The sequence below is a fragment of the Notolepis coatsorum genome (assembly GCF_963971535.1).
Source record: "Notolepis coatsorum genome assembly, chromosome: 17".
Lineage (NCBI taxonomy): Eukaryota > Metazoa > Chordata > Actinopteri > Aulopiformes > Paralepididae > Notolepis > Notolepis coatsorum.
Window position 1 is genome coordinate 19,076,104 of NC_140181.1, and position 25,965 is coordinate 19,102,068.

At 44.9% G+C, this 25,965-nt stretch overlaps 1 protein-coding gene across 1 annotated transcript; it reads right to left on the reverse strand.

Moving 5' to 3' along the window:
• Positions 1-3,228: 3,228 nt before the first annotated feature.
• On the reverse strand, positions 3,229-24,760 carry tamalin (trafficking regulator and scaffold protein tamalin). The gene is made up of 8 exons (XM_084333648.1): positions 24,539-24,760; positions 22,365-22,417; positions 20,768-20,822; positions 15,648-15,750; positions 12,243-12,336; positions 10,746-10,812; positions 5,853-5,919; positions 3,229-4,719 (listed from the first exon to the last, which is right to left on the reverse strand). The coding sequence occupies exons 1-8, from the start codon at positions 24,734-24,736 to the stop codon at positions 4,211-4,213; spliced, it is 1,146 nt and encodes a 381-aa protein (XP_084189774.1). The 5' UTR covers positions 24,737-24,760; the 3' UTR covers positions 3,229-4,210.
• Positions 24,761-25,965: the final 1,205 nt, after the last annotated feature.

Consider the following 25,965-nt stretch of genomic DNA (forward strand, 5'->3'; position numbering starts at 1 on the left):
CCATTCTGCAATCTGTTAATAAAGTTTTCATTCATTCATTCAGAGTCTGTGATGCAGTCAAACAGCCACCTCTAGGAGAAGGAGCCCCGCTTGGCACTTTGTTTACATTTCTTTGTCCGACGTGTAGGTTGGAGTTGAGTGGGTACAGGGGGGGGGGGGGGGGGGGGGTTGCTATATTGCCGGCCACGGGTCAAGGCTCTGCCAAGAGAGGTCTGCAGACATTCAGTATATTAACCTTCTATAGTGTGGCAGTGAAAGGGTTATCCTTCTGTAGTGTGGTAGTGAAAGGGTTAACCTTCTGTACTGTGGTAGTGAAAGGGTTAACCTTCTGTACTGTGGTAGTGAAAGGGTTATCCTTCTATAGTGTGGCAGTGAAAGGGTTAACATTCTGTAGTGTGGTAGTGAAAGGGTTAACCTTCTGTACTGTGGTAGTGAAAGGGTTATCCTTCTGTAGTGTGGTAGTGAAAGGGTTATCCTTCTGTAGTGTGGTAATGAACGGGTTAACCTCCTGTAGTGTGGTAGTGAAAGGGTTAACCTTCTGTAGTGTGGTAGTAAACGGGTTAACCTTCTGTACTGTGGTAGTGAAAGAGTTATCCTTCTATAGTGTGGCAGTGAAAGGGTTAACATTCTGTAGTGTGGTAGTGAAAGGGTTAACCTTCTGTACTGTGGTAGTGAAAGGGTTATCCTTCTGTAGTGTGGTAGTGAAAGGGTTAACCTTCTGTAGTGTGGTAGTGAACGGGTTAACCTTCTGTAGTGTGGTAGTGAAAGGGTTAACCTTCTGTAGTGTGGTAGTAAACGGGTTAACCTTCTGTAGTGTGGTAGTGAAAGGGTTAACCTTCTGTAGTGTGGTAGTAAACGGGTTAACCTTCTGTAGTGTGGTAGTGAAAGGGTTAACCTTCTGTACTGTGGTAGTGAAAGGGTTATCCTTCTGTAGTGTGGTAGTGAAAGGGTTATCCTTCTGTAGTGTGGTAGTGAACGGGTTAACCTTCTGTAGTGTGGTAGTGAAAGGGTTAACCTTCTGTAGTGTGGTAGTAAACGGGTTAACCTTCTGTAGTGTGGTAATGAACGGGTTAACCTTCTGTAGTGTGGCAGTGAAAGGGATAAGTTACTACACCCACACATCAGACCAAAATTGTAAAGAAAAAAGAAAAAGAGAAAAAAAGGAAACAAACTGCAATACCAAGCAAGCGCGGGTTCTTTTGCCTCGAGGTCACCGTTTGATGGCATTACAGATTCTACCTTTAATTGCTGACAAGGACCACATTTCCACACAGGGGGTGAATTCAATAAGGTTCTCGTCTTACAGTAAAACTCTCTGTGTGGAAAAGTCATCGACAGCAAACAGAAACTGTAGTTCCTTTATTCGTTGGTTGAACAGTCCAAGTGTGACCTCTGACCTTTTGGTCCACACAGAAGACAAATTCACCACTTAGGCTTCGAACAAACAGTGGCGTATTAACAGTTGGGTGACAGCTTCCTCCTATTATAACCCCCCCCCCTGTGTTAACCCTTTCACTACCACACTACAGAAGGTTAACCCTTTACTATCACACTAGGGGTCTCAAACTCGCGGCCCGCGGGCCAATTGCGGCCCGCTGGATGATATTTTTCATTTTAATTTTTTTTGCAGTCATGTCATCACAAACACTGGCATTTAAAGGGTACAAATAAAACAATTCCTGCACCAGAATGCAGGAAATGAAGTCTTTGTAACACAAAATCTCCTGGTGGGGGACCCCCCGCTTAAAAAGTGGCCTGACTGGGGCTATATTTCGCACTATATATCCTGGCCTGAATGATTTCCCCAGTCTGGCCCTGGTTAAAAGCCTCCAATGCTTATTAGTTTGTGTGCGTTTGAACGTTTGCATGTTTCAACCATACATTTCCATAAAAATAAAAATAAATACTTGAAACCCTTTTTGTGTGGAATATTTGATGCGGCCCAGCCTCACCCAGACTCTAACTCCAGCGGCCCTCAGGTAAATTGAGTTTGAGACCCCAGTAATAGACGGTTAACCGTCTGTAGTTTAACCGTCTGTAGTGTGATAATAAAGGGTTAACCTTCTGTAGTGTGGTAGAGAAAGGGTTAACCCTTTGCCATGTGGTAGTGAAAGGGTTAACCTTCTGTATTGTCACAGTAATCCGCTCTCCACAACAGAATTGGAGCTGGAATGCTCCCGAACACATGGCCGCATGCCATCGCTCACCATCCTCTCTGCACCCTGACGCAACTGTGAGTGAGTGGCGGAGGACAAAAGGGTTCAAGACGCGCGCGAGAGAGAGAGAGTGACTGCCGTGACCTCGCGGGTCAGCTGTGACCTCGTGAATGAACAGACCCCCCCACCGACCCCACCCCACCCCACCGCCCTCTTGGCCAACTGAGGCCTCCCTGGGAATATGGGAGCGCTGATCCGGAGGGCCGAGCGTTCTCCTGCAAGGACTGGGAAGAAGGCGGTGGCCGGGCTGGAATGCCGGGTCGTGCCTCTCTCTCTCTCTGCACATTCCTCTGCGTTCTGCTCGACAGCAGAACTGCGTCAGGGCTGCTAGACTACGGCAAAAACGATCATCACGGTTATCGCGATTGAAATCGCCATTTATTAAAACACGATTACTCGTCGATTTGATAAGACATCGTCTACGAGTCACTAGACGTTTCAAAATAACTGGAGAAACGTGCCGCGGCTCCGTCTTAGCACCACCGCTGTGAAGGAAGGGTGCGCTGCATTTACGACACAAGACACAAGGAATCTTGTTTATCTTGTTTTCATGGTCGTGGCGGGGAAGCCAAAATCCTAATTGAAAAATCGCAACTGGATGAATGGCCCGGGTCCCGTGACAGACCGCAACACAACCGCCTGTACGCTGGATGCCTGCGATGCTTGTGGCTTTAAAAAAAAACATCCATCTCCAGAGCGAGCGACGTGATGACGCTTCACAGCCCGAGGCTGGCGGATCATGGGAGCGTTGCTTCAGGGCGATGCTGAAGTGAAAGTGGACTCTGTACGGCGTGGAAAAACTACAAACACATTGTGTACATTCGCTCCACCCCCCCCCCCCCGATGCCTGGTCACCAGATCCCAGTTGTGTGGAATTATAATTAATTTCTTTCTTTTGAAGTAAAAAAAGAAATCCCTACAAACAGCTGCGGCTCGGAGAACAAAGTAGCCATTCTTTCAAAACCTCTGTGTGAAATAATAAGCAAATCAAGTCAAAATGCCACATGTTTATTTTTAGGTGCTTGTAGCTTTGGCAAGAGAAGAAGAGGATCAATCTGAATCATCAAAAGTACAAAAAGCTGGAACCAATTTGCTCGATACAAAAACAGCGTCTGCTGCACAGGGTCATTTATTTAACGGTCAAAATTAAACTTGGTACGTAGAGAACACCCCTGAAATGTTGCTTCACTCTGTACATAAAAAATAAAAAATAAAATATCAAACATGTTAAAATAAATAAATAACTTAAACGACACCACAGAAGTAATAACAAAATTATGTACAGGTGTTAAAACAAAAATCACGAAGCAACCGCATGTAATCAAAGACGGGTCCATGTCTAGCCATTAAAACATGGAGAGGTGCAACTGTACGGTTTTAACGCTTGGTCCCATTCTCTTGTGGCGCTGCTCGTCCCGTGGAGACCTCTCGCACGCCGTCGTCATGCCGACGAGCCCCCGGTTCCTTCTTTTTGACAAAAATGAACGGCGTCTTCCTTTCCTGTTCACCAGTCATTCTGTCCACGATACTGCATGTGGAGTTAACGGGGAAATTGCGTTTCACCAAAAGGACGTTGTGTTTTTGTTAACATTCCAATTTTCTAGAAGCCAAATTTGCCAACGACAAATGACCGGACGTCGCGGAGGACGCACAGACGCTGGTGACCTAATCTGCGACGCGAAGCTCGCTTTGGATTTGAACCGCTGCTTCAGAGGGAGAAATGTATATTCGATTCCGGGGAGACGGGAAGCTGCCAGAACTACGTCACGTGAGAGAGGTCCAATTCTTTGGGAGTTAGTCAGACCGTCGTGGGTGAAGTTCTTTTAAGTCTTTTGGTCCGTTACGCCCGATGTCCTCAGAGCTTGCTCTCCTCCTCCTCTACGCCCGACGTCCTCAGAGCTTGCTCTCCTCCTCCTCTACGCCTGACGTCCTCAGAGCTTGCTCTTCTCCTCCTCCTCTACGCCTGATGTCCTCCTCCTCTACGCCTGACGTCCTCAGAGCTTGCTCTCCTCCTCCTCCAGCGGCCGGTTCAGGCCGGGGATGAACTTCAGGAGGCGCCTGCGGAAGCTCTTCTGCTTGGGCTTCCTCTGGAGCGAGTTGAAGCCTCCTCCCTGCTTGTCCCCGGGGCCCGAGGAGGAGGAGTTGGACCCCCCCCTCAGGTAGCTGCGCGTGCTGGCGCTGCGCGTCAGGTGGGTCTTGGCGCTGGTGAAGAGCTCGCTGGCCGGTCGCAGGCGGTGCGGTCGCTGGGCCGCCGGCTGCTGCTGCTGCTGCTCCTTCCGCTTGCCGGTGCCATCCGAGTCGTCGTTCTCCCGGTAGGTCTGGTAGAGCGGCTCGTCCTCCGGGGCCGTGGTGGTACTGAGGCGGCTGGTGCTGCTGCTGGTGCTGCCGGTGCCGGTGCCGCAGCGCAGGGCCCTCAGGGCGGCCGGGCTGGGGGCCCCCTGGCTGCCGTACACCCCCGCCGACTCCAGGGACTCGTACACCGCCGCGTCGCTCATCACGATGCCTGTCAAGTCAAGTCAAGTCAAGAGTTTTATTTGTCACGGCATACAAGCATACAGTGGCAGAGAAGGAGTTCACGTTTTCAAGTTTAGTTTTATTTGTCACATATAATATAAGGTATATAACATTACAGTGAAATGTTTGGTTCTGTATATGAATCCCCTGAGATTGTGCTTCATACAGTAAAACAAGCATAACAAGCAACAAGCATAACATAACATAGCAAGCAAGTAAAATACAAGCAAGTAAAACATACACAAACACACTGTAGCACCCACTCCCCACACTTTATATTTATTGATGAAGGATTGCACTACAACTCGTACACCTTACTGTAAATTGTACCTAAATTGTACCTCATCCCATTTCTGCTTTGCACTATATAGTATTGTATATTAGTACACTGCATAGTATTGTATATTATATGGTAACTCAGTTACGTCTATTCTGCATCGAACATTGTACATATGTCTATACTGAACACTGTGACCTCATTTTCTACTTCTAAATTACATGCTATACTATGTTATTTGATACTATCTTGTCTAGCACAGTCTCTGGAGCGTAACAGTAAGAAGCATTTTGTATGAAAGTATTCTGTACTTCTGTATGACAACTATTAAAGAAACTTGAACTTGAAACTTGAAGTCAAAAGAATAAGACCAAACACTATAAAGTGCAAACAAAATGCAAAGATGAGGTAGAGATGTAGTGAAAGTATTTTTGTAATAGATAGATCAAATATGGTGTAGTGTTCAAAAGTGTTTAAAGTGAATGTTAAGGTGAGTGTTTAAAGTGAGTGTGTGCATGTGGATGTGTGTGGATGTGTGTGCAACGAGTGTAGAATGGGTGAGTTAGTGTTGCATAGAGTCATTGAGCATCCTGATGGCCTGGGGATAGAAGCTCCTTCACGTCACGGTAAAATAGCAGGCTGTCGCTCGTTTTGTCGGCTGCAAAGACGTGCCGTCATGAGAGCTCCGCGGTACGGACGGGGCGGGTATGCAAAGAAGGAGCGATCAGACTCATGAGAGTCCTCTTTGACGAATGGCAGTATCGGTTTGTGCATAGATACTGCCTTTTAACAGGCGAGCGCAGTAACATTCAAATGAGAACCATCGATTCATCCAAATGACGTACCGTGAACCAGCCTCTGCTCCTGCATCATCAGTGATCGGTATTCATCCCATTTTTCATGCAGCGTTTGCTGGAAAATAAATGAAAAACATATTTATATTAATAATAATAATATATTTGATTTGTAGGGGCGCTTTATATTTGTGGAACAAGTCTCAAAGTGCTACAGTGTAGAAGAACATACAAAATAGAAAGAGAGTAAAAAAAGAACATAAAATAAGTAGGACTAAAACTAGTAAAAAGAACACAAAGTGCGTGGAGCTAAAACTAGATAAAAATCAACAAAAGGCTCTATTAAAAAGATGTGTTTTGAGGCCCTTTATTATAAAATATTATTGAATGCTTGCAACAAAATATGTTTACGACCCCAACGGCACCAGCGTTTGTGTGTCTCTGGGGCGGGCAGCGTACTGCATCAGGGTGTCTGCGGGTTTCAACAAGTTACATTTAAAGGAACACGCCAACATTTGGGGAAATTAGCTTACAGTCTTCTCCAGAGAGAGACAAGAAGATAGATACCAGTTTCCTCTCTGTGCGTTCAGTAGAAAGCTATCTGGCTGCATGTTAGCCTAGCTTAGCACAATGAATGAAAGCGGACAGTGCCGGTTAGCCTGGGCATTGTCCAACTAACACCTCTCCCGAAGTCTAACCGGCCATGTCCACTTCCATTCATTGTGCTAAGCTAGGCTAACGTGCAGCCAGATCTTTCTACTGAACGCACAGAGCGTGTTCCTTTAAGACCTTTTTAATACCACTTGGGAGCAAAATCTTATACCAATTTCACGACTATACTAAGATACAACAACACATACCGACACTGAACTGGCGGCTGCACTTGAAATGTAAGGCTTTTTAATACCTCTTAAGGCCTTAAAATGAGAATTATACATTTAATACTTTTTAATACCCTGCGTATGCATGGTGACCACCTGGGGGGTTGTGATGGCTGTGCAGACTAACCCATCCTACCTGCTAAATTATATATATAGTGTAAAAAAGGAGAGATCATCCCTTTCTTCCCTCTGCCATAACAATGAAGCCGAACGCTGTAATTTGGGGAGAGAAAGGAGACTAGCAGAACAATCATTTGGAAATGTGTATAATTATTCGTAATCTCGTGTCGTCGTAAATACATATATACTGCGGCTGTGAGAACCACGCGTAATACCTCTCTGTATAGTAAACATGTAGGTCTACTGTAAACTCAATTGTAGGGACCTGCGCATGTAAACAATATGGGGGAAGCGGTAACTTTCTACCCAGGTAACTTCCTAGCTCCAGGTAACTTTCTACCCAGGTAACTTCCTAGCTCACACACTTTAGACACTAACACACTTTATATTTATATATTATATTATTGGCAACTCATTGCACATAGCCAAGCCTCGCACCTTACCTTACCACCACAAGGTGGCACCACAAGCTACCATGTCCCATTTACCTCATCCCATTTATATTGTATTGTAACTACTCTGCATTGTATATTGTACATATGTATATTGAACATTGTTTACACTTGTTTAAGTACTTGACTTTATTATACTTTTTATAATTATCTATTTTTACCTAGCACACTCTCAGGAGCAAAACAGAAAGAAGCATTTCATACAAAAGTATCCTGTATTTCTGTATGACAACTAATAAAGAAACTTAAAACTTGAAACTTGAACTCCAAGGTAACTTCCTACTCAGGTAACTTCCTACTCAGGTAACTTCCTACTCAGGTAACTTTCTACTCAGGTAACTTTCTACTCAGGTAACTTCCTACTCAGGTACCTTCCTACTCAGGTAACTTCCTACCTAGATAACTTCCTACTCAGGTAACTTCCTACTCAGGTAACTTCCTACCTAGATAACTTCCTACTCAGGTAACTTTCTACCTAGATAACTTCCTAGCTCCAGGTAACTTTCTAGCTCCAGGTAACTTCCTAGCTCCAGGTAACTTCCTAGCTCCAGGTAACTTTCTACTCAGGTAACTTCCTACCTAGATAACTTCCTACTCAGGTAACTTCCTACCTAGATAACTTCCTACTCAGGTAACTTTCTACCTAGATAACTTTCTAGCTCCAGGTAACTTCCTAGCTCCAGGTAACTTCCTACCCAGGTAACTTTCTACCCAGGTAACTTCCTAGCTCCAGGTAACTTCCTAGCTCCAGGTAACTTCCTACCCAGGTAACTTTCTACCCAGGTAACTTCCTAGCTCCAGGTAACTTCCTACCCAGGTAACTTTCTACCCAGGTAACTTTCTACACAGGTAACTTCCTAGCTCCAGGGATCCCACCTTCGACTGTCTAGTTATGAAAACACCCCCCCCCCCCTTAATTATACTCTTCTGAGGTTCAGATCTTCCTCCAGAGCTTCATAAAAGCCCTGTTGCAGCTTCTCCCTAGAACAGCCATTTCACAGGCAACATCAGCGTTCAGACCTTGATGGATTACACCGGGGACAGCTGCTGTAATCTGTGGGGGGAAAGCAAGCCCTCTTTTCGAGAGGTATCGCCAAACGCTTTTTTTTTTTATAACCACCATCTGTCGAGTACGTTGCCCCGTCTGCGCCGGGCCTCCCCGCACGCGCAGCGCAACCCTCCGTTGGGGGGTGGGGGGACAGGTGGGGAGGGGAACGAGGGTCTATATCCAACCCCCCCCCCCCCCCCCCACGGCGGGAGAGCTCGGGAGAAGCTGCGTTTGCCGTCGGCGGCCTGGGAGCTGCCAAACACGCATCTAGACTAAAACTCACAGCCGCTGTTTTTAAAGAGAGCTACTCTCTGGTGGAGAAAAGTGCACGTTTTTCCCTTTAAGTAGAAATACCTTAGATAGAGGAGTACTCTCTGTTAAAAAGTAAGGGATGGATTATTTGCTTTGAAATTAAGTTGAGTAAAAGTATTAAAAAAAAAAAGAACACACCGATATTAGGCGAAACACGCTTACAGTCTGTCTTGGTCTCAGCATATTAATTATATTGTTTTAAAAATGGGAAGAGCAATTGGTATTTCCAGGAAATGTGCTTCTTTTGTTGCCCCGTCCCCTTTTATGTCAGATAGTGCAAAGTTTAGTTTTATGTCATCTTGACTATTGCTCTGCGATGTGGTCATCTGCTGCCAGTGGTGACCTCAGGAAGCTCCAGGTGGTCCAGAACAGGGCAGCACGGTTGGTACTGGGCTGCTCACTAAGGTCTAATGTGAGCCGTATGCATGCCCGCCTCTCTTGGCTTAACGTTGAAAATAGATTGTCTTTTAATATACTTGTGCTGTTCAAGTTGGTCATGGTTCATTATGCATTGTGTGTACTGACTTTTAATAATTGTTTTTTGCAATAGTGATTGTTTTTGTATGTTTTTTGTGTGTGGACCCCAGGAAGACTAGCTGGTTGCTATCACACCAGCTAATGGGGATCCTTAACACTTTGGCTGCCTAAGGTTAAATTCATGATATACCATAGATTGCCAGCGCTATTTGTCTATGGAGAAAGTCCCCTTCTTTGCAGGGCTATAACTTTTTAAATTCTATTGCTACATTGCCATTATTAGGGCCCATTCAAAGTCCTATATGTATTGTTCATTGTGTAGCAACGTTAAACTTTTTCATTCACATATTCATAGTAAAGTATGGTCTAATGTATAAGTATGTTTTCATCTCTTTCTGCAACTTTCTCCAGAACGTGATATATAGCCCCAAATGCATTATATTGATGATGAAATACAGTTTGATGGCAATCAGCGCGATATAAAAAATTCCAACTAGACGTACTTCTAGAAGTTACTACACGTCATCTGATGTTGACCGGATGGGCGAGGGGGCGTTTATAATTCTGTGGGCAGCGTTATACCAATCATCTAATGTGGGACAAATGTTGATAATAGCAGTTAGTATCGAAGACGGTAACGTTACACGCTGAAACTCACCCCAGTCTCCGCGCGCCGTTGGGCGATCATTGTAGAGTAGAAATCTTATCATTATGGGATATATTTTTACCCGGTCCATCTCCAGCTTGTATAATGGTATATACGTCCAAATCATGTTGTTTATCGAGTTATTGCCAATCGATCACCGTGTAGCGTGACGAGCCAGAGTCCCATGACCTATAGCGAGCGCCCGGAAGTACTACGGACGTCTAGCACAACCTCTATGCCACATCCTGTTTGGCGATTGCGCCGATCGGCCACCAGATGGCGCTCCTGAACCGCCAGAGAGCTCAGTGGGTCCTGCTGGTGGATCTCAGGCCAGCGGAGGGGACATATGAATCCGATCGCAGATTTTTGAAATATTGATATAAGGACGACGTAACGCGTCCTCCGGCAACTTTAGCATGGCCAGCAAAGACGTCTAAAGACGGTTCCCGGCAGCCAAAGTGTTAATAAAGTCAAGTCAAGTCAAGTCCAGAGTCAGACAAGGAGATATCTATCCAGCTGCGAGCTAGCCTAGCTTAGCGCAAATGAATGGAAGCGGATACGGCCCATTAGCCTCGCTTAAAACTCCGGGTGGGGCGTTTTTGTCCAACAGCTAGGCTAGCCGGTCCGTATCCACGTCCACTCATTTGTGCTAAGCTAGGCTAGCTTGCAGTAGGATAGCTTTCTACTGAAGGCACAGAGAGGAAATCGGTATCCATCTTCATGTATGGAGAGGGGACACTAACTGTTACACCGCTGAATGGCATGCTGGGTACAGGTAGCTAGCTACAAAACCATACGTTAACGTGGAAGCTCAGCCATTTCAAGCATCAGTGTAACTTTCAGGAATTAATGCTTTTGTTCTTGGAAATAATATTATCTTGCAGCGACATTGAATGATAGCAGCCAGCCGGGGGGGGGGGGGGGGGGTATGAATAGTCCCCAGTGACTATCGAATAGTAATGTAGTGAGTCTTGCCCACATGTCAACACAGAGGAGTGAGAGACTCACCTTCAGATACTGAAGCCGAGCCTCCAGCTCCGCTTTTCGGATGGAGTCGCTGTAAATGGTCTCCAGTCTGGAAGAAACCCACAGAAAAACAGTAGTTAATATAAGCATCGGGGGAAGTGCTAATAAAACACTACCAAGACTTACACACAACACACTCCGTTAAAACAGAGGAGGAATTCGGCGAAACCATATGAAGGGCTCTTTTCATTAAAAACCCTTTTCAATTTACAACCGCGTTGAAGAACATGTACAATTTCCACTCAGACACTTTACTGAAGTGTTTTCGGAATGAGACAAGAGAGGGGGGAGCCTTTGGGCGACTGTTTTATAGAGCCGCTTTTCACTTGAGCCGTTAGCTATGGGCCCGATTTATACTTGCTAAAAGAGGGAGGAATCGTTTGATGATGCGAGTCAATAAAGTCCACACACAGACGGGTGCTTTGATGTGGCTAACCTCACTGCTTGTGCAGAAGCGTTCAAAGCATATAAATGGAGACTCACTAATAGCCCTGTTTTTTTTTTTTATTATTATTTTATATTTATTATTTTACAAGCAGAGAATGAGTGTGTGAGAGTGTGTTTCCAGTTAAACGCCCCCTCATCCAGCTACTCGTGCAAAGGGTCCGAAATAACAGCAGCATGGAAAACACGTTGTTTTTTAGAGCGTCGATAATCAAAACATGTTGTTTTTAAGTGTATTAAAGAGCGTCGATAATCAAAACATGTTGTTTTTAAGTGTATTAAAGAGTGTCGATAATCAATTTAGCTTCAGGTGTAGCTTTTAAAACCGTAACTTTCCAATGGATAGTTTTTTGTTTCTATTCCATTTTGTTTCTTGGAAGCAGAGGATATTATCGTTTTGGTAGCATTTCATTGGCAGCACTAGTGCAAGACAATAGGGCTGAAAACTAAATCACATATAGTGTGTTATTCTATATAGTTAACTGTATAGTGAGTGAGTGAGTGAGTGTGTGTGTGCGCGTGTGTGATTCTTCAGAAAAAGAGCTTCATTCCAGCTGGATTTGCGATAGCTTTGATTACAAATTCCAACAACTTCTGCTTCCAATATTTCCGACAAAGTGAAGACGGAGGCCTGTGAGTTGTCAGCACAGAACTGAGTCCCGGTTTGTGATAAATCACATTCTTCTAAAAGTCAGAATTATCCCTTAGAGCAATTGAATACGCGTGACCGAAAAATTACCACTGTTGTTCGGTTTAAAAACAACATTCTGTTCCGTTCCCTGTCATGTCCCTGGACGGGGGGAGAAAGACCTGTTCCGTTCCCTGTCATGTCTCTGGACGGGGGGGAGAAAGACCTGTTCCGTTCCCTGTCATGTCTCTGGACGGGGGGGAGAAAGACCTGTTCCGTTCCCCGTCATGTCTCTGGACGGGGGGGAGAAAGACCTGTTCCGTTCCCTGTCATGTCCCTAGACGGGGGGGAGAAAGACCTGTTCCGTTCCCTGTCATGTCTCTGGACGGGGAGAAAGACCTACTTACCGAATGGTGTTGCCGCAGGCTCTGATGAGCTGAACGATCTCTTTGTGACGGAAACCATCGACGGTGGCCTCGTTCACGCTGGCTATGGTGTCCCCTGCAACACAAACAAGCCACGTTTAACACAAACAGTCAAACCCCGTTCACTCCGTTGCGGTTTCCTCGTGGCCGCGGCCTGCCACTCCCGACAGAGTCAGCCGGCGGTTTATAGAGGAATCAGAGGGTTTCTTTTTCTTCTTCAGACCCATATGTTACATTTGTAATACACATGTTCAAAACCCACTGCAGACGGCCGGGCGTACGGGCCGCACTGTATACAGACGACACCACCCTCTCTTTGTCTCGTTAAAGGAACCCACAGAAAACAGTGTAGCGTTATTAAAACACCACCGCTTAGACCGCTTAGTTCCGTTCCCGGCTGTGCGTCGTCGTATCTAGTAACGGTGAAATGAGTACATGAGTTTGAGGACACCAATATATACATTCACACTCGTCACAATATATTGACAAAACACATGAAAAACACCACACCTAAACAAAAAAACACTGCAATTAAGACAAAGCAAATAGACAGGCTCCGACTGAATCCATCACAATCTAATTAACAGATCAAATATCGAAATAAATTACTGGCATTGCGGTCAAGTTCACATAAGCCGCTTTGATGTGTTTTAGATACGCGTTTTAGATACGTGTTTTAGATATACGTGTTTTAGATATACGTGTTTTTTAGATACGTGTTTTAGATAGATGTTTTGAGAGCTTGGCGTTCTGTGAGGTTGAGGCCTGGTGCCTAGTTTCCCTTTTTAAAGAACCACCGTCTTTTCTCCCCGGGGGGGGGGGGGGGGGGGGGGTGGGGGGTGAGGTCATTGGCAGCGAGACGGAACAATACAGGAGGCATGTGGGGAATGTAGGAAGTGAAACTGAAGTGACACATGTAGGATGGATGGATGGATGAATGGATGAATAGAGGAAGGAGCAGGGTTCTCCATCAGCTTCCCACTTTCACACGCAAATTAGAGGGTTAGGAGCCTAGCTTGGTGTAGTGTAGAGGGTTAGGAGCCTAGCTTGGAGTATTAAATCAGGGTATCTGCAGGTTAAGTTACATTTAAAGACTTTTTAAGACCTGTTTAACCCTTTCACTACCACACTACCAAAGGGTTAACCCTTTCACTGTGACAATACAGAAGGTTAACCCTTTCACTACCACACGACACAGAGTTAACCCTTTCACTACTACACTACAGAAGGTTAACCCTTTCACTACCACACTACAGACGGTTAACCCTTTCACTGAAAGGTTAACCTTCTGTAGTGTGGTAGTGAAAGGGTTAATACCACTTGGATGCAAGATTTTATACCAATTTCCCGACCATACTAGCGAAGGAACGCAAAACGCTTAGCGACACTGAACTGACAATTTAAATTCTCACGAGTTCCATACAAGCTCTCGCCAGACGCACCGAGCTCCCGGTAACAATGACTTGAACACAAAAACATTTCATATGTTCAGTATTATTTAATCTCCCGACAGCCGGGCAGCCCCCCCCAAAAAAATGTAATACCTGTGCAAATGACATGTAAGACGTCTTAATACCTTTTAAGGCCTTAAATTGAGAATTATTAATTTAATACTTTTTAATACCCCGCAGGTACCCAGGAACTAAAATCAAGAGGCTAATGGCCTAATGTGGCCCAAATCTGGAAAATAGATTCAAGTGAAAAATTGTGAAAAAAATCCCTTGAGCAAGGCACTAGTCCTGTCGCGAAAGATCGGTGGGAGATGGGGCAGCCACCAGGCGTGAGGGTATGTCACCCTCTCTCACCCAAAGCTGCTATGGTAAAAAAAAATAAAAAATTTAAAGAGAGAATATCTTCTTTGTTATATTCCTTCTTTTATTGTGAAATAGTAGAATAGAATAATGGTTTTATGCAGTCACCGTTCCCTCTCGACCAGCTGGTATTCTTACGCCGAGATCGTGAGAAGAAAAAAAAAGTATATAACTTCTGTGAAGGTATTGGCTGAAAAATACACCAATTTTTTTTATAGAAAAGATACATTTAAAAGAAACGCCACCAATAAAAAAAAAAAGTCAGATGCCGACACTAGTGCGGGGAGTTGACGCATAGCACGTTGGCTGAAATAGCCCTCCGCACAAAGTGTTTGTTGACGGGAAGCCGGGTCGACACACTGCCATATTGACACTTCCCTAAACAGTGAGCTGAAAGTCGCTTACTTGTTGACACAGGGTTGACTACTGGCCTCCAGGCCCACAGCCCAGCGGCAGCTAAAGGGAGGATTGTGTGAAAACACGCCCGTCAGATCACCTCACTTCCCCCTCGATTGTCAACGCTTGACAAAAGAAATGATATATTTCATCAGATTCAGACAAAGTTAAAAGAGAGATAATAATTAAGCAAATGGTAGACGTCTAGGTATTAAAGGAACTATTAACCACTTTAAAAAGGGAACTTCTACTGTGTGCAGGTGGACCTCTTTAAACCTAGTGCTCACCAGAGATTATTATTATTATTTAATATTATTATTTATACTTGTAATTTTTCAGGAAATCTTAACCCCACGTCGCATGGGATGAATAAAACGAACAGAAAAAAGGCTAAAAGTCGACGGAGACCAAACCGACCAATTAGTCGACAAACTGGGCTGTTCACACCGGGAGCACTCCGATTCTGGAAAAAAATATTTAACCGGTCGTCGGCGCGTTCACACAGAGAATAAATTGGTTTTGAACCTGAAACATCGGTTCTCAGCTGGAACCAAAATGTTTTTTTTTTTTTCTTGCGAACCGTGACATCATCAGTGGGCGTGTCACACTTAAACCGGTGTGAACGCAGGCTGGTCGCCAGAGAGAACCAATGTTCTGAGAATCCAGAACGGAACCAGAGCCAGAGCCGTCTGCAGTGAGCCTCATCAACGAGGCTCGGGGACCCCCCCCCCCCCCCACTGACACCCCCCACTGTGCTACATTAACACGCCCTTACTGGACTAATATATTTGTATATACAATCAAAACTATTCATACTGGTTCATTCTTCACTGTTCATTTGCACAGCCCTGGTAAATATTCCATCCCACTGTGTTATTTTTATTCTAATTAGTGTGTATACTCGGATCACATCGTGCACAATTGTACAGCCCTGGCCTATTTTATTTTATAAATTCTATTCTATTGTATTTTAAATTGAGTTTATATTCCATTTGTTTTTATTCTACCGTAATTGTCCGTCCGTTAATGTCGCAAACGAAAACGACCAAAATCAAATTCCTTGTATGTGTAAAACCACTTGGCAATAAAGACCTTTCTGATTCCGATTGTGAAAAGCGGTACAACAGGAGGGATAAGTACCAGAATGCGTGGGGGGAACTTAACGGTTCTGGTCACTTACCGACTTTGAGTCCCGCTTGCCGGGCCGGGCTGTCGTCGTGGACCTTGCACACAAAGGTGCACATCTCCACCGAGTTCTGGTCCTGGTGGTGCAGCCCGTATGTCTGTGGGACGAGAGACGAGGCGTGTGTCAATACGTGTTACTCGGGGAAACAGCTCTGGGGCCACAGGTGTATTTCCTGTCAATTTCCTGTTCTCTTAACCCCTTTCACTGCCACACTACAGAAGGTTAACCCTTTACTATCACACTACAGACGGTTAACCTGAATCCTTGACACACAAAAAAACAAGATATGTTTTTCAGATTAACAATATTTTTATGTCGGGAGTGTCATGTGCTTTTCATAGTTAAAAGGCGATAGAGGTTAGGCGGCTGGGTGGCGCAGCGGTCTAAGCGTTCGTCACCACCTCGCGGGACACCGGTATCGACTCCGGCTTGGGCCGGCCGTCATACTGACTCAATTGGCAGAGTCAGCGGGAGGGAAGTCGATGGGTGGTAATCTGGTCGTTGTAAACAGCGACTCCTACAGGTCGGTCGGGGCGCCTGCACAGCAAGGACAGGAGATGTCGAGGGCAGTGTGAGCCTCCCACACGTTACACCTCGCCAATGAGAGTCCGCGCTGGCAGGTGAAAATCAGTGGCTGGCTGACTCCGCCTGTTTCGGAGGAGACATGCGATAGATTCTTCAACCCTCCCCACGACCGACCAGTGGGGGGCACATGCGAGCAACGATCAAGACAGGGGAGGGGGGAACTGGCACGACTAAATTGGGATGGGAGGAAAACTGAAAAAAAGTGGATAAAAAAAAAAAGACGATAAGAGGTTGAGCACTTTCTGGCGATTCACACTTCCAAGTAATATCTGCAACTGCAAGTTCATTGGCTTGTCCAAAACAGAATGATATGGCTCTTCCATCTCAAAAGTTAAATGAATGATTGTTAGACATAACCGTTTGATTGTTGTCAGAGGAACTTTGTTACGGCTCAGTGCTGAGCAGGGGTGTAAAAAGTACCCAGAAATTATACTTATGTGAAAGTATGGGTACCGTCTCAAAATCTTACTCAAGTAAAAGTATCTGGCTAAAAACACACTTGAGTAAAAGTCAAAACGTTTCTAATTTTAAATGTACTCAAGTACTAAAAAGTAAAAACTTTTTTTCTGACAGTCTATTCTCTGATAGCAGGTGTTTAATCAAAGATCCCCGCTTTCTAGTCTTGCACAAGGACCAATCAGCATGGGTATGGGCGGGTTCATTTTCCATTGATGGGGATTTGATTGGCTGTTTTTAAATAAAGAGCGGCCGGAGGATTAATAATGTTAACGTTAGTTCGGCCAGATAAACAAATATACTAATTAAAATGGTTGGACCTGCGAGATTTGTACTCTGTAGGTCTGCATTTTAAATGTAAGGAGTAAAAAGTATGTTTTTTTTCTCTGAAATGTAATTGAGTAAAAGTACAAGTATACAAACCTAATAATACTAGAGTAAAGTACAAATCCCCCAAAACAGTACTTAAGTATTGTAACAAAGTACAATTACTCAAGTACTTTACACCCCTGCTCAGTGCTGAGTATCCACCTCCTAGCGCGTACACCGACCGGCTGAAGCTCACCCAGAAGATACAGAAGGAAGGCAGATAATATCAGCCAACATGCGGTGAGCTCGTCCAAACATGCAAAATAACAGTTTTGTTGTTCCTCTTTGGTTGAATCGGAAACCACCCATGGCCTTTCAATCCGGAGAGTCTCTTCTTAGGCTCACGTGCCAATATATATAATAACACTGCTAATTTAGCTGTCATTTAGCTGAACGTTTTTATCCAAAGCGACATACAAATTCTGTACAACAAGTCAGCAGGAAGGGTACAACTCTGGCAGCTAAGGGTAAGTAATATTGTTAGTCAAAAACAGTGTTGAACTTGAGTGCTACGGTCTTGAGTCCATATTAGCATAGTAGGTCAAGTAGTCCTATATAATCATTTATGGAAATAGCTTTTTGAAATATGGAAAGAAATCGCATATGTTGCCATTGTTATGTCATTGCAAATAGCTCAGCTGTTGCCTAGCAACATAATTCTGATGAGTGTCGTATCTATCATTAGTGATGAAATAATCTGAGGGCAGAGTGATGGACAGAGTTGAGAGAGGGTTGAGGCTGCAGCATGCCTATAAATGACATCACCATAGTTCAAGACTGATGAGAAAATCTGGGAACCTATTCTGCATGTTCAAAATGACTGGTTGGTTCTTAGGGTTCCTCAATTTTGCTCTGAACTAGGAAAAACAGCTTTTTCCTTTGATGCTTCCAACACCTGGAACGCCCTCCAACTGACTCTGAAGCTGAAGGCTCTTCCTTCTCTGGCTGCATTTAAAAGTATGATCTCCGATCACCGTGTGTCGACTTGTAACCGTCTTAGCTGATTTTTTATTGTGCCTATATATATGAAATTGCTGATAAAACTGTCTTTTGTTTTGTAAGTTCAAGTTCAAGTTTCTTTATTAGTTGTCATACAGAAGTACAGAATACTTGTATACAAAATGCTTCTTTCTGTTACGCTCCAGAGACTGTGCTAGACAAAATAGATAACTATAAAATAAAATAAGTATAGCAAGTATAAAATAGAAGTCACGTACGTAGACACAAGTGTTCAGTATGTACATTATGTACAATGTTCAATGCAGAGTAGAAGTAACTGAGTTACCATACAATATACTATACAATAGTGAGTTGTTTGTTTAAAGTGAGTGTGTGCGTGTGGATGTGTGTGCTGTGAGTGCATTTGATGGTTGTTACATAGTGTTATTGTTCGTTGAGCATCGTGATGGCCTGGGGATAGAAGCTTCTTCTGAGTCTTTCTGTGCTTGCCATGAGACTCCGGTATCACTTGCCTGACCGCAGCAGTTCAAAGAGGCAGTTGTTTGGCTATATAAGCTCATCGTCGCTGTAAATGAGGGGTAACATCAGTGTCTTACGAGTTGAAATAAAGGTTTGAATTGAAATTCCAGTGACCTTTTAGTGGTTCATCATCAGTGACCTTTTTTCACACACACCACGGTTTCTCTAAGGAAGCAGGTCAGCGCAGGCCACGGCTAGACTTCCCTATACGTCATGCGAGGAGAACCGTGACGGACGGAAGGGTCGTCGCGTCCCTGGTGTAACGCGCCAACGCACATCGGTGCCAAGTGTGGAAACGTTCAGTTCGTTCCGCCATCGAGTTGAATGGGATCAGCCTTCTCCTCGTTTATGACCTTTGACCCTTTCACCACGCCGCACTACCAAACGGTTAACCCTTTCACTGCGACAATACAGAAGGTTAACCCTTTCACTGCCACACAACAGCCGGTTAACCCTTTCACTGCGACAATGCATAAGGTTAACCCTTTCACTGCCACACAACAGCAGGTTAACCCTTTCACTACCACACTACAGAAGGTTAACCGTCTGTAGTGTGATAGTAAAGGGTTAACCTTCTGTAGTGTGGTAGTGAAAGGGTTAACCTGCTGTCGTGTGGCAGTGAAAGGGTTAACCCTTCTGTAGTGTGGGATTGAAAGGTTAACCGTCTGTAGTGTGGTAGTAAAGGGTTAACCTTATGTAGTGTGGTAGTGAAAGGGTTAACCATTTGGTAGTGCGGTAGGCTAACGTCTGATATATCGGTTGATGTATATTTACATACAGCTTATATATATATATATATATATTGAACTTTAATACGGGCTTCAATAGAACCGGCACCAAACGTGTGGCACCAAGCGGAGTGCAGAACGCTGGTGTTCCGACGTGACGTCATTTATAAGTTTCCCTTGATGTCGTGAGGATCCCATCCCGTCAGTCAACATTCCACCGTTGCCAGGGCGATACAGACCCGCTTGGCCTGGGGTTTGAAAAATTCAGAGCCCAAGGCTCTCACTCAGTGTCAGAAAAGACAGGCACGCCACTTACATAAGCTGTCAGTGAATCAGTCACAAGGGTAGACAATAGACGGCCTCGGATCGAATAAAAGCATGTATGAAGCCCTGGTGGGGGCGTAGTACACACACCACACCACCCACCCGTTAAGTCAACGTTATTGGTGACGAAAATGACAAAAAGGATGATCTTTCAGGGCTGTTTGCATAATACGTTCAGATCCGTCAGTTTGTTTGCCCCGTCCTCTGTTTCTAGGCTAAGCCTCGTGCCCGGAGGCCCTGCTGGGGGAAGAACACGCACATCTCCCCTGCAAATGCAAATAGTGTATTTACATAGTGAATATTGACATTAGGTCCCTAGTGATATTAAAGAGACGGGAGAGAGGACGGACGGAGACGTCGAGGCAGGGACACAGGAAACGCTGGAGTCTGCAGCGCGTCCATCTCTGATGATGTCACTTCCTGTACTAGGCGGCCAGGCAGGAAGGGAGGAGCCCTCTATCTAGACCTTAACCCTTTCACTACCACACTACCAAAGGGTTAACCATTTCACAACCACACTACAGAGGGTTAACCTTTCACTGTCTACCACACTACAGAAGGTTAACCTTCTGTAGTGTGGTAGTGAAATGGTTAACCCTTTGCCGTGTGACAGTGAAAGGGTTAACCTTCTGTAGTGTGGTAGTGAAAGGTTAACCTTCTGTAGTGTGGTAGTGAAAGGTTAACCTTCTGTGGTGTGGTAGTGAAAGGTTAACCTTCTGTAGTGTGGTAGTGAAAAGTTAACCTGTAGTGTGGTAGTGAAAGGGTTAACCTTCTGTAGTGTGGTAGTGAAAGGGTTCAATTAGAACAATATATCTATTCCTATGAAGAAGAACCATATCCATATATCCACAACCATATTCTAGTATAACCAGACGTAGACTAGGGTCATCGCTGATCACGCCACCAGGGGCAGTATTTGAATAGTTCCCAGTGACCATCGCATAGCAACCTTGCGATTCCTGCCCATCCCCACTTCCACCGACCGCTCTGACGCGAGCACGCATACTCAAGATTAACACGATTTATGGGATAATAAAGTCGCTCTCTCTGCTTTGGTCACCTGGTTTCCCCTCTGTCGATATGAATATCCGTTGTTGGTATGAATGTGATAAGACCAAGGAAATCCTGTTTAATGGCACTCGGCACTCGGCCTCTCCCTGCTAATCCGCTTACCTGGATCTCAAAGCCAAACGTCTCCTCCTCCTTCTTCTCGAGGACCACCACCTTCCTGAAAGGAGAACGGGACACAGGGATTGATTGATCGTCCAAGGAGTCTATTACTCTGACTGGTGGCACTGTGTGTCTTGTACGACTCCCCCGGGCTCCATGTTGCTACAGGGTCGCCTCCATGTTGCTACAGGGCCTCCATATTGCTACAGGGCCTCCATATTGCTACAGGGCCTCCATATTGCTACAGGGCCTCCATATTGCTACAGGGCCTCCATATTGCTACAGGGCCTCCATATTGCTACAGGGCCTCCATATTGCTACAGGGATTCATTGGTCTCCTTGAAAATCGCCAGCTATGTGATTAAAGTGGCACCGAGCTCCGAGGAGAGGCCCGCCATAATCTCTCTCTCTCTCTCTCTCTCTCTCTCTCTCTCTCTCTCTCTCTCCGGCACCGAGGAAAACCTCTCAGGGTTATCAGCTCGGGGGGGGTTATTATTATTGTATGAAATGGCTCCGAAGGACATTACAGTGCCTTGCGGTCTTGTTGTGGGTCTATGAAAAAAAATAACGGGTTATGACAGAAATAGCCCATCAGCGTTTAGACTAATGGTGTTGACATTTTGAACAGCGACGACAACTAAGTAGCGGCACACGCGGACTCTCCGGAGAGGAAAACTAAAGGACACCATTACTGTACATGGAAACCAAAGTACGAGACGAGAGGATGAGAAGAGAGGACGAGAAGAGAGGACGAGAAGAGAGGATGAGAAGAGAGCCACAGGAAGTTATCAGGGAGCAACACTAAACTCCTCTCTGCCATGCAGGGCCTTATGTAAATTCCATAACAAGATATGTCTGTCCACGCAGGCCGGACAAGTGGTCTTTTGTGTCCCGCTGGGGGTCCGGACGTCATAACAGAAGAGCAAAATGTACAAGGGTCTGTTGGACTAAGAAACGGCCAAGACGGCATCTGAGAGCGAGAGGACGTCAGAGGAAGACATGAAAATTCATGAATTTTTTTTTTGAATATATCAAATACTAGCAATGGGATTCAGACAAATGTCCAGTGTTTGAGGGCCTGGAAAGCTCACTCCGCTTAAGTCTACTGCGTATGTAAGCAAAGGCAAGAAATCCCCAATTCAAATCAGTCTAAAACGAACCCATGAAGGAACTCGCCAACATTACAGGAAATGCGTCTTCTCCAGAGTCGGACAAGAGGATAGATACCAATTTCCTCTCTGTGTGCGTTCAGTAGAAAGCTAGTATCCGGCTGCAAGCTAGCCTAGCTTAAAACTCTGGGACAGCCAGGCTAGCGGGTCCGTATATCCACTTCTATTCGTAAATACACACAGAGAGGAAATTGGAATCTATCTTCTTGTCTGACTCTGGGGAGAGGACGGTAGCGCACTTCGAGTTGGAGTGTTCATTTAACTATCAGTTCAGTTTGGGACAAAGCTGGTGGGAGGTTGTTTCACTTTTTGGAGGGGGGGGGGTGAAAATGTTGACCAAAATACACATCCTCTCGGATCTTTATTTTTTAATAAAAGGTGCATGGATAAATAATGAAAGGTCCCAGTGAGGTGTAGGGTGCAGGTTGTACCTCTGTGGCTCTGGGGTTAGCGTCAGGGGTTTCCATTTCTGCAGTCCCCCGCCCTGTGTAGAGAAAACGAAAACAATTCATTACATACATAAGCAGAAGAGGCTTCAAACAACAGCCACGAAGGGGTTCCCCCCCGACCGAGAAGAGCTCTCCTCCCGGGGCACATCTCGTCTGTCAAGTCACACGTCATGTCCACGGCGGTTTGTATTTTCAGGCCAGAACAGTATAGAATCATTTAGTACTAAAAACCAGAAAGGCATGTCTGGTTGCTTCTTGTTTACCCGGTGCTCTCAGTCACAACATGAGGAGGCAGCTCTGAGCGTCTCGGCTATATTTAGCCCCCTGCCTCATGCCAAGGCGGCTATACCTTGGGATATCCAAACTGTTGATACACAGAGAGACTCTGAATGCTTCCCTTTCACGAAAGCGCTCTAAAAAATGTCCTAGGCGCGCGCCGCACACGTTACAGCAGCCTACTCTATAAACAAACAAGAATCGTGCCATCTGTCCCAGCCGGTGCCACCGAGGCAGAACTCGGTTGGGACCCACACCCAGTACTTTACTGTGCAAATAAGAGGGGCCATCCCTTCGGTTAGGGCCACTCTAAATCAATTACAATCAATTCACCTCTGTTCTACCTCAGTGATCTTAAATGTTGCCCCGGTATGAAAGGCCACTTTGTGCCGTGGCGGGTCTCCGAGGGTTGTAAAAAGTTGCTGTCTTTATTTTCCAACACTTACAGAATTGTCCCCGGCCCTCCTCAATGGAGTTCATTTATTCCCAAATACCCTGAGAGACCAATGGGGGCGGCTGGTCACTGCACACAATGCCCTGTTGTAGCGCCTCAGCGGCTCAGCCCAGATGAGGAGGGGAGGGGGAGGTACTGTACTCACAGCAGGGCACAAGCACACGCACACAAACACAGCATCCTGGAGTCTACATTTGTTTTCATTTAGATTCTAAAAGTTGAGAGATGTCAGTCTATTTCCAATATGAACACCATGGCTTTTACTGAATTAACTCCCATGTAGGCTTAACTACAAAACACCACAGATGGCCGGCTGGAAAATGTGCCAACTGGCCCACTGGCCATAAAACCTTTAAGCCAATATTGTGCAACACAAAACCCAAAGATGGTGAGCAACGCGAACTGCTGTGAATCCATCAGGGGTGGACGTCAGTCAGGCGTGTTGGACAGTGGGTGGTCCGGTGTTTACGGCCAGACAGGGCAGGTCAAGGGAGCCGTTAAAAGGCATGTTCATTCTTTGAGATCCGATGTCTCCATAAAAGCCTTTCTTTGTATGTTAGTACTTATTAATGCCCTTTCTAAATTATTCTGTGGAATTAGACGGGCTCGCCTCAGCCAGGGTTATTGAAGTCTTTTGCTGAGGGTTTGATTTTCGACCGGGTGTCTGTCTGGGCAAACCCTGCAAAACAAACACTAGAGTCTCACTGTGCCACTGCCAACTGGGCAAGGGATAACCAACTCCTACTCTCTCTCTCTCTGCCGTGCAAGACTGTACACCGTTTCCAATCAATACACTCTGACGACACAGAATTGGACAGGACACACTATTCATATTCACTATGAATTGAAAATGGGGGACCCTGATGTAAACAAGACAAACGTCTTTCTCTGGTCTGCATCCCCTTAACAATTGTGTGTATTGAGCCGTACTGTATTGTACCCATTCTGCAATCTGTTAAATAAAGTTTTCATTCATTCATTCTCACACACACGTAGTAGCCATATAGTGTCTCTATTTTATTATATTTATATAATACAACTCTGTACTTATATATCTGATTAGCACTACACTCAGTAGTACTCATTTGTATACTTTGTACCCAGTTTAATCAGTTTAGTACATTGTATATTACTGTTGCACTTTACTGTTACATTTGCACTCCATGGTTGGATGCCAAACTTATTTTCGTTGTACTCTACTTGTTGTGCTGCATCATGATCTAATCTAATATAAAATCCAGACTTCACGACTGAATGAATGTCTTGCACGCAATATGACAAAACAACACTGATCATCCCTATCCCTCCCAACACACACACACACACACACACGGGTACATTCAATTTACTGATTGATGAGAAGTCCAATTGCACGGTTGTGATCGAGTTGATTGATTGATCATAAATAAATAAATCGAACACGTACCCGTTTGCAACTCCTTGGCAGTGTCCCGCCGGAGTACGCCAGCGTCTTGTAGTTGTACACAACATCCGAGGAGGAGTTGGACGGCGAATCCTCCACGGTTCTGCAACTATCCGACTTTGAGGACGGGAAATAAATGTCGTTGTCACCACTACTCGCCGGATCACTGGAGTTGACTTTTCGAAGCCTTCTGAACGTCATGGTCGTATCCTATCTATGCGATCCGATTAGGAGGTTATGGAAGTAAAAAAAAACAAAAAAAAAAAAAGATAAACAAAACTTGTGTGAGTTGTGTCCTCTCCTCTCCTCTCCTCTCTAGCTCAGCTTCCACTACAGATGCTCGCCAGGTTGTGGGCAGCGTGCTCTGCGTCTCTGCAGACCACAAGTTCACTTCAGGGTGCCGAGGGGCGGGGCTGGGGGCGGGGCTTGTGATGCCGGAGAGAAACAATTGGATGGTTGATCCTTTTTGTCTCTTGTCACTCCGCGTTCTGCGTAGGAGTGTGGTCTCTGGTGATTGATTGATTGATTTTAGAATTTTGAATTTGATTAACAGATTGCAGAATGGGTACAGTACAGTACGGCTCAATACACACAATTGTTAAGGGGATGCAGACCAGAGAAAGACTTTCGTCTTGTTTACATCAGGGTCCCCCATTTTCAATGTATCCTAAGTTACAGTGGCGGTTGGAATGTCCCACGGGCCCCGAGGCGAGATTGACAGCTCGGCCCCCCCCCCCCCCCCCCCCCCCCCCCGATATTTATTGTATTATTATTATTAAAAAAAAAAAAAAAAAAAAAAAATCCAACATGAAACAAAACATATCACAATACAATAATAATACGTCAAATGTATATACTCTCTTTTCTGGACTCTTCGTATCACAAACAGTACTGTATTTGCAAATCTGGTATGTCATGTATAGATGTAGCACTACTGTCTATCTGTATGTCATTATGTTATAATGAATTGAAAATGGGGGACCCTGATGTAAACAAGACGAAAGTGTTTCTCTGGTCTGCATCCCCTTAACAATTGTATGTATTGAGCTGTACTGTATTGTACCCATTCTGCAATCTGTTAAATAAAGTTTTCATTCATTCACCATGACATGTTTAGGTATTTGGCCAGATCCAGCTTGTCTGTGATGAGAGTGTTTTCTGTCTTTATGATTGACTATCATCATTAGATATTTCAGTTTCGTTATTACAGTAGCTGGCTAACAGTACGTTAGTTGACTAATACCAGAGTCAGAATTGGGTAATATGCCGACTACTGGCAGTGATGCGACCTATGTTACCACATAACTTTTGTCATCTCTGGTACTATGCAGTGCACTATGCAAAACGGCAAAGAGATAGGTAACGTTCGTTAAGTGCCAAATTACCATCATCATGATACACCCTCACATAATTCACAAAGTGTTCACGTG

Coding starts and splice junctions, on each gene's coding strand:
- tamalin (XM_084333648.1), bottom strand. CDS start 24,736: ATGACGTTCAGAAGGCTTCGAAAAGTCAACTCCAGTGATCCGGCGAGT. Junction 5,920..10,745: donor CTCGGCTTCAGTATCTGAAG/GTGAGTCTCTCA, acceptor TTTATTTTCCAG/CAAACGCTGCATGAAAAATG. Junction 4,720..5,852: donor GGAGCAGAGGCTGGTTCACG/GTACGTCATTTG, acceptor TTGACTTGACAG/GCATCGTGATGAGCGACGCG.